This window comes from Phoca vitulina, unplaced genomic scaffold (assembly GCF_004348235.1).
Source record: "Phoca vitulina isolate PV1807 unplaced genomic scaffold, GSC_HSeal_1.0 scaffold30, whole genome shotgun sequence".
Taxonomy (NCBI): domain Eukaryota; kingdom Metazoa; phylum Chordata; class Mammalia; order Carnivora; family Phocidae; genus Phoca; species Phoca vitulina.
In genome coordinates, this window is record NW_022589733.1 from 17,322,045 (window position 1) to 17,336,005 (window position 13,961).

At 54.8% G+C, this 13,961-nt stretch overlaps 1 protein-coding gene across 5 annotated transcripts in view; it reads right to left on the reverse strand.

Annotated features, from left to right (window-relative positions):
• TK2 (thymidine kinase 2) overlaps positions 1-13,961 on the reverse strand; it is a 34,513-nt gene that overhangs the window by 14,701 nt on the left and 5,851 nt on the right. For all 5 annotated transcript variants that reach the window (XR_004301774.1, XM_032424165.1, XM_032424164.1 and 2 more), the window contains exons 4-7: positions 12,221-12,274; positions 11,176-11,265; positions 9,179-9,252; positions 360-448 (exon numbers count right to left, since the gene is read on the reverse strand). Coding sequence is in view for 4 of the 5 variants with exons in the window: in XM_032424165.1 (XP_032280056.1) it covers positions 360-448; positions 9,179-9,252; positions 11,176-11,265; positions 12,221-12,274 (307 nt within the window). In the remaining variant the exon portion in view is untranslated. The remainder of the gene's footprint in view (positions 1-359; positions 449-9,178; positions 9,253-11,175; positions 11,266-12,220; positions 12,275-13,961) is intronic.

The window sequence follows — 13,961 nt, forward strand, 5'->3', positions numbered from 1 at the left end:
CCTTCAGGCGTCTTGACCCTCATGCCCACTTTCATTTTCTTTCCACGTCACCAGCCCCACGGCGTTGCTGTGAGGCTGAACGAAGGTCCACATGTGCACGAAGCTTCGCACGGGTTCTGGCCTCCTCCCTCCCTTACACACTAAAAAAAACTCATCGAATCACAATGGACCCAGGGGAGAGCAGCTTGAGGAGGGACCAGAAGCCCCCAGATCCTGTCTGCCCTTGGAGAGAAGGCTGAACTACCGTGGGCAAAGAACCACCAATGGTCGGGGCCCTGCCTGCTGCCCCTGCCGGCTGGCAGTCCTGCCAAGCACATGCTCCCTGCGGCCCTGGGGGCTGGTCAGGAGGGGCCTCTCACCTATCAAATCAACAGACACGTCGATGTTCCTCACAATCCAGTCAAACCATTCCGACAGAATCACATAGTCCACTTCAGGCATCTTCCCACTATAACGAGAGGTGTTAGGGTTTTATGCATCACAAGCATCTGTAGATGGCTTCTGTGTAAAGGGCGCAGGCCAGGGCGCCAGGGCACAGCATGATCCACGGGGTACTGGGCCCCCAACACCTCTGACCCTCTGCTGCCGGGCGGACGGTTTCCGGTCTAATGCAGCCAGTGTCGTGGAAGTGCTCAATGGGAGAGCTCACCTGGGACTTGAACCCCAAGCAGAGAAAGGGGCTTTGAGGCCTGACCCCAGAGAACAGGGACAGTGCTCAGGTTGGAAGGTGGAGCAGCAAACCAATTTCACCTCTAGAAATCTATTTTGTGCAAATAATCATGGATGCCCACTGCAAGCACCACCAAAAATAATGAAAAATGAAATCTTGGCACACCGATATAACAGCAAACCATGCAGGAACTGAACGATGGTGTCGTAAAATAACATTTAATGACATGGAAAACGCCCACAATGGAGTGTTCAATGAGAACAGCAGGTATAAAATTGTGTGTAGTATGACCCAACTGTATTTCCCTGAGAAATCGTTCACACATTTTGAAAAAAGACTGGAAAGAAAGACAACAAAATGCATCCAGTGCTTTCCTCTGAGCTGTGGGACTATAGGAGACTTTTTTTTTTAGATTTTTTATTTATTTATTTGACAGAGAGAGCAAGAGAGCACAAGCTGTGGGAACAGTAGGAGGGTGAGGGAGAACCAGGCTCCCCGCCAAGCAGGGAGCCCGATGCAGGGCTCGATCCCAGGACCCCAGGATCATGACCTGAGCCGAAGGCAGACGCTCAACCATCTGAGCCACCCAGGCGCCCCCCCTCCTTTTTTTTTTTTTTAGATTTTTTTGGGACTATAAGAGACTTTAATGTTTTCTTTCTACCTTCCTGTATTTTCCAAAATCAGAGGAGGGGAAATAACTACATATTTAAAATGTTAACTGAAAAAGGAAGGAAGAGGGTGCCTGGGTGGATCAGTTGTTAAGCATCTGCCTTCGGCTCAGGTCATGATCCCAGGGTCCTGGGATCGAGCCCCGCATCGGGCTCCCTGCTCTGCGGGGAGCCTGCTTCTCCCTCTCCCACTCCCCCTGCTTGTGTTCCCTCTCTCGCTGTGTCTCTCTCTGTCAAATAAATAAATAAAATCTTTAAAAAAAAGAAAAAGGGGGCACCTGGGTGGCTCAGTTGCTTAAGCGTCTGCCTTCGGCTCAGGTCATGATCCCGGGGTCCTGGGATCGAGCCCCACATCAGGCTTCCCTTGCTCTGCGAGGAGCCTGCTTCTCCCTCTCCCTCTGCCTGCCACTCTCCCTGCTTGTGCTCGCTCTCTGTCAAGTAAATAAATAAAATCTTAAAAAAAAGAAAAAGAAAAGAAAAAGGAAGGAAGAAATCAAGACAAGAGACCAAGAGTGCAAGAGGCCTGGCATCTCTCCCTGGCTCCTGTGTGTTTCCCCTGCCCCAAAAGGAAACCCACAGGGAAGAGCCAGAGGACGGGCAACCAGGGGACACACACCTGTCAAAGGCTGGGTGATCCTCTGAGGCCCAGGAGAGGAATTCTCCTTTTTAACACCCCACCCACCTTGGATACCATCTTGGATCCACTCAGAACAGGGTTTGGCAGGACTGGCTATGGGACAGGGGCCGTGGGAGGGGGCGGTTCTGACTGCCGATGAACAACGGGGGTGGGAGAAGAGCCCACTGGAAGGGTGGTCTGGAGCTGGCCCCCTGCCGGGCGCTGTGAACGGACTTCCACCCGGCAGGGAGGAGCGGTGCAGGGTTGGGCATGGAGGGAGGCAAGAAGCTCAGACAGTTGGAGAGGCGCATCTCGGGGAGACTAAGGCCACAAGCAGCCCTGCCTGGGGCCCAAATGACAGGGCATGGCACAGACTGAAGAGGGACACCTGCCCCTCATCCTTGAGACCCCCATGGCGCCCTCAGGGGAGACCGGCGGTGCTCGGGCTGAGTAGCAGGAAAACATACGGTACCCGAGAGAGAACGGCAGGGGCAGAGGGCCAGCTGTGGGCACCTTAGAGGTCTTCAGGCATCGGACCTCAGCCAGGAGACAAGAGCAGACCAGAGCAGACTAACATGTGAGGGTGCCCCGAAAGAGTGGGGGAGGTCAGTGGGAGGAAGGTGCACAACCCTGCAGAGGGGACCGGAGCCACTGAAATCCAGGAACTAAAGATAAGGACTTTAGGACCACAGGCTGGTATGGCATGAGGACAGGTGGCTGCCCAGCCCCTAGTTCTTTCCTCTTATCTCCTTAAGAGTAGTCCATTATTTATTCAGGGTCCATCCATAGGCCTGAGTGTTTCAGGGAAACCTGACCTCAAGCCAAGCTTCAGGGGAGGCCCAGTTGGTCGAAGGGAAATACTCTCGTCTCACTAAGCTGAGCCGATCTGGCCACAGGGGCCTAGCCTATACCAGTGAGACATGAAGGAGGTTTGCAGGGGTTTGCAGGGGTTGATGGAAACCATGCTTCCTCACACTTAGAGGAAAGCCACTGGCAAAACACCTACCCTCTGGCCAGCAGGTGAGAAGGCTGGTTCTGCCACAGCCATTTTGTCACCATGAGGGAATCATATTGAGGACACAAACAAGACACAGAGTAGGAAAACAGGGCCAGAGCCACTGAATGAAACCAACGCTGAAGCCTGCCATTAAGACAGCCAGTAACAACCTTGTTGTTCAGGCTACTTTGAGTTGGGTTTCAGTTAGTTGCAGCTGAGAGTATCTGATTTCAAGAAACCAAACCATTCTCTCTTTACAAGCTTTCCTTCTCTGGGAAACAAAGGTTTGTTCTCCAGAACAAAAGTGACTGGGAGGGAACGGTGATTTCCAAAATGGAAGCTGCTCCTCAGCGCCTCCCCTTCTCCACTACCACACAAACAGAACAGACTAGCAACACAGGGTCGTGGGCCCGTGAGAGCTGCCCAGGGCGGCAGTCTCCCAAGTCCCAGACGCAGCCTCAGCAACGGGGTGCCCAGCACAACCACCAAGCCACTGCCAGGGGCAGCACCTCTCTACAGAAACCCAGCCATGTGACTCACCACCAGCGGACTGGGCGCACTGAGGGGGTTTTACGGTGCCTCCCCCTTCCCCAGGGTGGCAAAACCAAGGTCCTGGGTCCACACGAATCCTGCTGGCTGTTTTGCTTGGCACGGTTTGCTGCCACCTTCCCCCTGAGGACCACGGAGTCCCCAGTTTGCAAAGCACAGGTCAGAACAGAAACCGCACACTCCAATGCCAGTCCCCGTTTACATTATTTGTTATTTTATTTTGTTTTCACAAGACCTTGCGAGGTCACTTTTAGTCCCAATTTATAGATGAGGAAAACTGAGGCCCAGAGCAGTGAAGCCCAACTCAGTCTGAGCTGGAATTTAAGCCTGGCTCTCCGTGGCCCCCAAACCCGTATGATCTCCATGACGTCATTCGCACCCCCCCCCCCCGTCCGTGCGCAGAGGGGGCTGTTCTGGACGCTCCAGTGCCTCTTTGGCCTCCGCCCAGGAAAGGCACAGCTCTCAAGGTCATGACCCAGGCCCGAGGCCCCAGTCTAGACCAGAGCAGGGGAGGAGTCCAAGCCCCTAGGCCAGTTAGGGAGGTAGGAGGCCCTGCCTATTGTTCCAAACGCAGCGTCGTAATCAATGTCCACCAGCCCCAGGTGAGTCAGCTGTCATTTCCCAGCTGGGTCCCACTCAATTCTAGTACTTCTGTTCTTAGAAAAAGGCGACCAGCAATCTTGTAAAACCTTTGCATTCAATTATCCAGCCCCGGGGCTTGGGCCACATAATGGCCTGCAAGGCATTCTCGCCTCCTTCAGCTTTTCCTTCCAGCGCAGTGCCCACGATCGTTAAGGGGGTGATGTAACTGGAATCTTCCTCTTCAGCAATTACCATGCTGCTCTCACACCCCTGGCCAACATAACTGCACTTACATTCTGTCCGCCCCAAACTCGCTGCAGTGGGGGGGTCCAGAAGAGGCAGGTCTCTCCCTAGGAGACCCAAAAGGCAAGGACGCCTTTGAGAAATTTTGCTTCAGGGGATGCACAACGCCACTATGTGGCCTGCCGTGACCTTCCACCAGGGCCCCCCACCCCAGATTCCAGGCCAAGGATGGAATGTTTCTCAATGGCTTTTGAGAAAGAGGAAAGGACCAACCCCAACACGGAAGGGCAGCAGCAACTTGCCCCCTGCCCTGGGAAAGGGCTCTGCCCATCGGGGCATGGTAGGAAGCCTTGTCCTTGAGCACCTGAGGGTGGGGGGGGGACCAGAGGTCAGGCAGGAGCTGACAAGCCACACTTGCCATCCTGGGGTTCCCAGCACCCAGCTGATCTCCCCACAGGTGGGAACCAGAACATCCTATTTTAGGTGTGGGCCAAGGATCCAGCCAAGCTCAATTCTAGCATACATTTGGTTTAGGCTCAACATAACGGTCATCTGTATTTGGGGGGGAGCAGAAACGTCTCAAAACACCTACTCTGTCAGTAACACTTCGTGGTGGCTGACCCACTGCATCGAGGAAAGCTGGCCTTGTAAGGAGACTGCCGGCAAGCGAAGCCCGCGTTCCACGCTACCCCGCACCCGTCACTTCCTTAGCTCTGGCTGCAAACACGCTACTGTGCCTCCCCGCAGAAAACCTCTGGCCTACGGCTGCACCTCTCCTGGCCCAGGAGTAAACCTGGAGACCCTTCCAACAAAGAAAACACAACAAAACCCCCAACAACTAAAACCTGAGGCAACAAATGAGAAATGAACAAACAGCGGGCAGCGCAGGGAACAGGAAGCCCCGCATTGCAGAACTTTCACCAGGATGGGCCGCCTGCCCTCAAGAAAGCCCGCAGGACCCGGCTCTTGCTCTCCTGAGCCCAGGGAAGCCACAGGAACAAAACTCTCAGGGGGAAGGGCCCGGCATTAGGGTGGAGAGCTCCTTGCGGCTGGCGGCTGGCTTCTTCTGAGGCCTTACTCCTCCAAGTGTGCTCCCCAACCAGCAGGATGGTGGCCGCCCAGGGTTCTTCAGTTAGAAATGCAGGTTCTCAGGCCCCGCCCTGGACTCCGCAAAGCGGCTCGTGTGTGTTAACAAGATGTACAGTGATCTGTGGGAGAAGCCCACCATAAGGCCTGGCTGGAAAGAAACAGAGGCCTGACTCCCCCAAGTCGAAACCCAGAGGTCTCTCACCACTCCCTCATTCCTGCTGCCCCACCCAGCAGGCCACACGGCAGCTCCCCCTGCTCAGCCGCCTGCCGGGTCAGGAAGGAGCACTGGCCTTCGGACCCCATCCCCGCGCCTGCTCTGCCAAAAGGGGCAGCAGTACCTACACGTCAGGGTTGCCTCGAGGGCTGGAAGGGGAGGAGTGTGAAGAACCAGACAGTAACTGCGGCTCCCGGCCTGCCCCTCACAATCACTTGAGCGAATGCCCTCGTTGCCACAGAGCACAGATAACTCGGTCCAGGCCACAAGTGAATCACCTGCGCGGGGAAGGTTCTTCTCAGAGCCCCTCCTGCCGTGAGTTCTCTCCGCCTCCCAAATTTGGGAACTCTGGGACAAGCGGCCGAGGAAGGGGGTACTCTAAGCCACACCTAAGTGCAGTGTTTGTTACAGATAGAAACAGAAGAACACATTATAGAACGGAATGCAAAGTCCACGTGAATTTCTAAGACAAAAGAGAAGACTTCAAAGCCACTTCCGGTTTGCTAGCTGGGGGGGGGGGGGGGGGCGGGGGGGGGCCTCTTCAGCTGCATGGGCTCGGAGGGCCGTGCAGAAGCGGCCTCCTGTGTGGGCGGTCCTCGGCCCCTGGAGGACTTCAGTGAAAAGGTGTGTGAAGCACCGCCTTCTCCCACATCCCTGAAACCCAAGTGGCAGATGGCCTGGCCCCCCAGGCCGCCACGGTGTTCCCAGCAGCCTCTGGAGTGCCCAAGTTCATGCACCAACCAACAGCCTCTGGGCTGCATCAAGTGATACCAGCGGCCAATCTTCAGGCCCCAATGAGGTCTGCGGGGGAATCCATGCTCTCCCAAGGTTGTATGAACTTGAACCAATTAGATCCCAAGAAAACGAACAGGGACACAGTGAATTTCTCCTGTGGTTCACTATCCTACAGAAATCCTAACCGCAGACGCCAGGCATTCTGGGAGGGCCAGGGTGAGGCATAAATATGAACAATAAAAATCAGGCATAAATATGAAGTTAATAGGGCAGGAAAAAGGCTTAAAAAAATGAAAAGCTATAGTCTTTTCCCACACTACCCACAAGACAGCCATGTTTTTGGGCAAGGGCCATGTTTTCTTGGACCTACGACCTCAACCACAGCCACAGAGATCAGAAAATCAGAACCAGCCATCAGAGGTGCTGGAATGAAGGGCTACGGGTATGAATGACCAAAGGCCACGGACATCAGCTAAAACTGCCTCCTGGGAAAAGAGAGACTGATGGCTCCCGGGGAAATCTGCCAGGTGTTGGGCAGCCAGCAGGTAGGGGACGGGGAGGCAGGGGGGGGGGGGGGGGGGGGGAGGGGGGGGGGGGGGGGGGGGGGGGGGGGGGGGGGGGGCGGTTAACTGGCGAATTTCGTGAAGAGCAGGGTAGGCAAGGACCTGCATAAGGGGCACAAACCCTAAACTAGGCAATTGTTCCATAGGCTCTCCAGAGATGGATGACAGGACTTAGAGATGAGAAGAGCTTGGGGAGCTTTAGGAACTTGGCCGTGCTCACAAAGACAGCAAATTCCAGAGCCAGGAGGGGACCCAGGTTCCCCAAACTCAGCACCTCACTCTCTCCTCTGGGCCTCTGGTCATTCCATTCCAGGTTACCCTCTTCAAAAGGAGCCACTGGCTGCCACACAGAACCGGCCAAGCTGACGGCAACTACAAGACAGCCAACCTCACTAGGCAAAGGGCACAGGAAGTCCCACCCTGCCGCCCAGGGTCCACGAGTCAGGCTATGATGCTTTCATCAGAGCAATAAACAAACACCAGTGGGGCTCCTTTGTTCTTTCTCTTCCTTCCTCCACCTGTCCCTCCCTCTGGAGGCACTGATGAGCAGGGAGCAAAGGAGGGTGAAGGGCTAGGTACACCTGAGGTGGACACCTCGGCCCCACTGAAATCCCAGACAGGGCGGGGGAGGGGCGCAGACTGGACAGGGCTCTAGCATCAGGTCCACTCCTGCTGGAAGGTCGGAGGACAAAGCTACAGTCAAGACTTGCCCTGGCTGCTCCTGACCCCATGGCATTAGTCTAATGCTCAGAATGGATGCAAGCAGAGGCTCTTGTTTTGGGGCCACACAGCAATGGGCATGATCCATGGCAGCTCAGGACCAAAGGAAGCAGCCTTTTTAGTGGGCCCCTCGAAGGAAGGGGCGTGAAGCAGCTGGGGCCAGAGCCTGGGGAACATGTCCAACTGGACCCAAGAGCAGCCCCAAGTCCCATCGCCCAGCAACAGCTAATGATACGGCCCAGGTACCGGCCCCAGGCTGGGTCCGTGCTAGGCAAGTACACCTGACGTGGCCGGTCCTCCTGTCCTCAAGGAGTTTATGGCCCAGCTGGGGGGCAGCAGGGGACGACACATGATAGACAGTTGAACAAATAAAAATAGACTAAGTTGAACCACGTGTAACTGCCATTCTTGTAGGTCAAAATTGGTCAAATGTTAATAATTTCATTGGGTTCAACTTACTTTAAAGTTGTCTTAAATACTATGAAAAAAGGCAACAGGAAGAAGTAATTAAAACTGACAAAGAGGTCCGACCCATCTAGACAGGGTGGCCGGGAGGCCTGGGAGAGGCGACACTGAGGACAGCTACAGACGAGAGCGAGCGGGGAGCCGGCATGTGGAGAGTGGCAGGCGGATGTCAGGATAAACCTGACGTCAGGACCTCTCGGTGAGGGAGCTCCAGGCAGGAAGAAGCAGTAATGTGGGGGCTGGCAAGGAGAGGGTGACCAGGCACACAGCTCCCGAGAAGGGAGGGGCGTGGAAGGCGCCCACGCTTCAGACCGCAGCCTGTAGCCCATCTCCCCAAGACCCCTAAAATGAGCAGAGACTGAGCACAGACATCGGGAGGGTCCCAAGCCCCTGAGGCCTCAGCACGGTGCGCCACCAGAAGTCCCCTAACTGTGCCTACATGACAGAGTCCATTCACATGAAGGAAGAGCGTCTGGAGTGAAATTATAACAAACACTGCGCAAGATGTTCTAGACTGAATGCTCTGTGTCTCTGGGTCTTCACCCGGCCCCAAATCCTCCCACATTGCCACGTGACCCACAGGGGCCGTCCCAACCTCTCAACCTGGGGTCGGCCAATGGGATGTTAGCAAATGTGAAGCTGAGGCCTGAACAGTGCTCATGCGTTCCTGCTGGTGCCTCTGCTCTCTGTCGTCACCATGAGAAGTGTCCAGGCTAGCCTGCTGGTCCCAGAGGAGGAGGAGAGGCAAGAAGAGAGAGATGAGTCACCGCAGTGAGCCCTGCTGGAGCCATCCTAGACCAGCCAAGCCCCAGACAGACCACGGAGCCCGGCCCCCAAGGTCAGCAGAGCCACCTGGCCCACCACCCTTGACAGCTGAGCAGTCGCTGCGGGAAAACTGTGTGCCGCTGAGGGTCTCTGGCTGGTTGGTACAGAGGGTTACTGTGGCCAGGGGCTAACAGATACAACAGAGCAGGTACTCAACAGCCGTCACACGAATAAACAAGTTCCGATTTCACTTCTACAAAATGAATGGTTTCATAAATTAGCAAGTGTGCAAACCACGGTACCTTCTATATAGGTTTTCTACAAAAATATATCTTGCGCTGTGAATCGACCGCTCCATCAACCGCACGGGAGATGTCTAAAAGAAAACAAAGGGATTCACTGACTCGGGTCAGGAAGGCTTGAAGGACGTCTGTGGCTCCCCCTGCCTGCGGTCTACACCTAACACAAGAACAGAAAAGCTGCAGGAGAGGGAGGCAGGCGCCAGAGCAACAGTGGGGGTCCGACATGGGGCTCAGCTGCGCTCCGCCCGCGGCCCGGGCCCCTCCCCACACCCCGAAGCTCAGTGGCCAGCGCAGCGATGCAGGGGCTGCCGCTCGTCAGCAGCAGCCTCTTTCAGAGGAGAGGTGAGGCTCAACTGGATTATCGATTTGGGGAAGGGCTAGAAAAACTGCCAACTGCTGTCCAGCAGAGTGTTGTCAAGTGAAAAGTGTGGTAATCATGGAGCTAAACAGTGTGCACTTGCTTAAGCACAGGGATCTGTGTGCCGGAGACAGAGCCCCGAGAGGGCTGGGGTGCGGCTGACATTTGGGAACTCTGCCCTCAGCGACTAAGGCCTGGCTCTCTGGAACACCGCAAAGATGTGAGACCTTGGTGCCTCCTCACAGGGCCGGCTGGGGACCACTGCAGCCCTTTGGAAACTGGGAAGGACTCTGCCCAACCGGGCACACCCTGCTCTCTCTGAGGCTGGCCCACAGCACCCATGGCACCTGGACCGGCAAATCACAGGCACCTTCGAAGCCATAACCCAGGAATTTCCTGACTCTCTCTCCTTGTGTTTATCTGTCCGTCCATCTTCCTTTCCATTTTTTCCATCCTCTCCTTACTTAGGACTCTCTGCTGCCCATCTGTTGCTAGCCCCCCACTCATCAATCTCTCCTTCCGCTCCTCTTTCCTTGTCTGTCCATCTCTCTCTCTCTGCGTCCTTCATGGTATGTTTCTCTAAACACAAAAACACATGTATGTCCCCTCATATTCAGATCTATCAGATACAATTTAGATTTGCAATCCAGTGCCTGCTCAGGGGAAGCAGGATGGGCAAAGGGGGAAAGTGCCAACCTCGGATGCTCTGACCTGTATCATTTAGACAGATACTTGGGGAGACAGAAATGCATATGGTTCTGCTCCTATCTTTCCATTTTTAAAAGATGCAGATTTGTAGAATGATAGCTATCGTCACAACCGCCCAGCCCTGGATCGAACCATCCAGCCGAGCAGCTGTGGCAACATCACCGGCTATAGGGATCTCCCACCTCCTTCATGGAGAGCATCCAAAACTGGCCTTTTGGGTTGTGCTTTCAATTTTGAACCACAATCAGGCCAATCAGGCTCTTCTTAGCCAGCCTGTTTTGTAAGAGACTCTGCCCCTGTTCATAGGCCTGATGGGAGGGGTCTAAGCAGCATGTTTGTGCCCTGTGATCTGTCTCAACACCCGACTGGCCCAGGGCTAGGCACAGGACCCAAGCCGAGCCAGTCCAATTCTTTCTCCCAAGAATTTGAACCACGAGCCAGATCTTGTGAAGGTTAGATCAGTGGTTCTCAAACATGCAAACAAAACAAAGCATGCCTTAAAATCACCTGGAGAGCGTGATAAAACACAGCCTGCTGGGCCTCATCTCCAGAATTTCTGGTTCAGCAGGTCCGAGATGGGGCCCGAAAATGTGCATTTCTAACAAGTACCCTGCTGCTCCAAGTCCAGGCACACTCGGAGAAGAACTGAGGTAAGTAACGTTGAGCCCAGAAGTAGTCAGGTCGTGAAGACTCGGGCTCACTGTGGCCTGCCTAGCAACTCTGTGGCTAGCTGAGGTTGCTGGGTGGGGGCGCTGGAGGCTGGACCTGGGAGAGCTGCAGGAACAGGAAACCTTGGCCCCAGACACAGAGAACGCTGAGCAGCGCTCAAGGTCCCGAGCAGCTTCCTTGTGAGGTTTCCCTTCCTGGCAATCATATAGCCCCCACGTGAAGAACACTTTCAGAAGGCTGAAGCCGAGCATCTGAAACATACCTGAGGACGAGTGTGGTGGTCCAGCATGGTGAGCTGCACGTACGTCTGCAGCGTGAGGCCCCATCGACAGGCATCGCGGTACATCAGACCCTGCACAAGGGAGAACGCAGCATTTTACCTCAAAGAGCTCTAGCGATAGGACTCTGGTCTCTTCAGTCACTGACGGGTTCTCCCACCGGGGGCTGTGGTGGGGCCAGGAATGAACCCAACATGGTCACGGGGCCCTGAGGACAGAGTGGACAGGCACTGGGGCAGTGACAGGACAACCAAGTAACAGCTGTGACAGGAGCCTATATAAAGTCCCCAGGGAACACTCACTTGGTCACTTAACAAGTGTTGGGGAGCTCCCTGCAGTCACTTCTCCACCTAGCAGTCAACGTGCGCCTGAGAAACCTCAATCAGCTCTTGTTGCTCCTCTACTCAGAACCTTCCAGTGGCTTCCCGTTGCAGCCAGAGTGAAATCCAAAGCCCTTACCAGGGCCCACAGGGCCCTAGAAAATCACTTGCATCTTCTCTTGTCTCCTACCATCCTTCCTCTGAATCAATGTGCTTCCAACCACAGGGGCCTCCTGAGTGTTCCCCCAAACACCCAAGCATGACCCCACCTCAGGGCCTTTCATTCGCTGTGCCTTCTAACAGAACACTCTTGCTCCGTTCCCTGCACTGCTCACTCCCTCCCTATGTTGACGTCTGTGCTCCAATGTCACCTGAGCAGAAATGCCTTCCCCAACTATCTTATCCAAAAGAGCAGCCCCATGCCCATCATTTTCTCTTGCCTGTACATATAAAACAGTCCGTGTTCCATATTCCTCTTGCTAATAATCTTAAATTCTGCTCTTTTCCACATTTTTGCTTTTGTTTTTTTCTCTTGGTGCTAACGAATGAAATTCCAGCGCCCGCCTCAGAGACCCTTGACCTCAGAACATGAATATGCTGCCGTTTTCCACGTGTCCCCTCCCTCTTCTCCCCCAGCCCAGGGAAGAGCAGCACCAGCACTCCCCGCACTTGGGCGGAAGCTGGCTGTGCACGCGGGAGACACACCCACCAGAGGATTATGACCGCGGACATTTCTCCACTTGGGCACTGGCTCCTGTAACACCTGCAAGAGAAGAAAACATCAGAGGTCTGCCCTCAGGATGCCGGTCCCGAGTGGACCAAAAGAGCTGGGCAACCCTCTCTGCGAAGCCACAACTCCACCCAGACATGGCTTTCCCACAGGCTTTCCCAAAGTGACCTCAGAACGGTGTCCGTCCCTGCATGCAAGACTGCACACAGGACACATTTCCGGCTGCCTCGGGAGCTCCCTGAGGGCAAGGCAGGTCTCTCCATCTCTCCTCCGTGTGTGCCATCCCAGCCCTGACTGTCCCCATGTGGGGCTGAGCAGACGGGAGGAGAAAAGGCCAGAGGGAAGCTACCTGAGGCACTTCCAGCCAGCTTCCCCGCTTGGGGGCTCTCCCATGACCCCAGCAATGGGCTCCCCCTGGTCTCTGCATTGGGCATGCTGAGAGCTAAGAGTTACGCTGCATTAGTTCACTTCCTAAACTGTGCCAGAGCCTCTCTGGGGTACAGGTATGTGCTGGAAAGGATTTAAATGGGGCTCTCGGGGCCAAGATTTTGAGAGTACCTGGATCCATCTGGGGACCTGAAAGTGCATGTGAGCAGGGTCTATAGGTCACAGAAGACCAAAGGAAAGCAATGCGTGGGACCCATGAAAAGTAACCTCCCCCCACCTTCCACACCTCTGTGCCTTTGCTCATACTGTTCCTTCTGCCCAGTATGTTCATGTCACCTCATTTCACATCAACTTCCATGGCATGGAAAACTCCTACACATCCTTCAAACTCCAGCTCAAATATCCCTTCCTCTGTGAATCATTCCCTGCCCCTCCCAAATGCCCTTTCTTTCTGGGTCTTCAGCACTCTATTCCTGTCCCAAGTAGCATGTGTTGCCCCGCCCAGGCCACGAGAGGCTGGGCACAGGCAGCCTTGACCTGCGCCCAGCTGAGGCACGATCAGGCAACGCTTAATGAGAACTCACTGTGCCAGCCGCCATGCTCGGCAAGAGCCAAACCACCTCGGTCCCTGCTTTTGTGGAACTTTAAACTTGGGGCGCCTGGGTGGCTCAATCAGTTGAGCGTCCGACTCTTGGTTTCGGCTCAGGTCACGATCCCAGGGTCCTGGAATTGAGCCCCACATGGGGCTGCGTGCTCAGCAGGGAGTCTACTCAAGATGCGCGCGCTCGCGCTCTCTCTCTCTCTCTCTCTCTCTCTCTCCCTCCCTCTGCCCCTCCCCCTACTCACGTGCCCACACACGCTCTCTCCAACTCTAAAATAAAGAAATCTAAAAACAAAAAACTGAGAGAAGCAGACCTTAATCAGATCATCACAGAAATCACATATTTTTAAGCCCTGAGAAGTAGTATAAAACAAGGTTACAGAGGGACCAGAAGAATCTACACCAAGAAGTGTAACCTAGCTGGGGAGGTCAAAGAGCGCTGAGCTGAGATCCAAAGGCTAAGTGAGGTCTTCGAAAAGCCAACAAAGCTCTCCGTATTACAGAAGAACCACACAAGGGTGTGGTCCCCCGGGGCCAGCCAGCCGGGGCTGGGGTCTGGCTCCACCCCATAGCAGCAGCTGGGCCCTGGCCATTCATTTCCCTCACTAAGCCCATTTCCTGCTCTGCCACCGAGGTAATAATTGTACCTACCTCACAGAGACGACTCTCATAAGGGCAAAATCAATTAGACAACAGAAGGAAGCCTCACCATAGTGCCTGGCATACAGTATT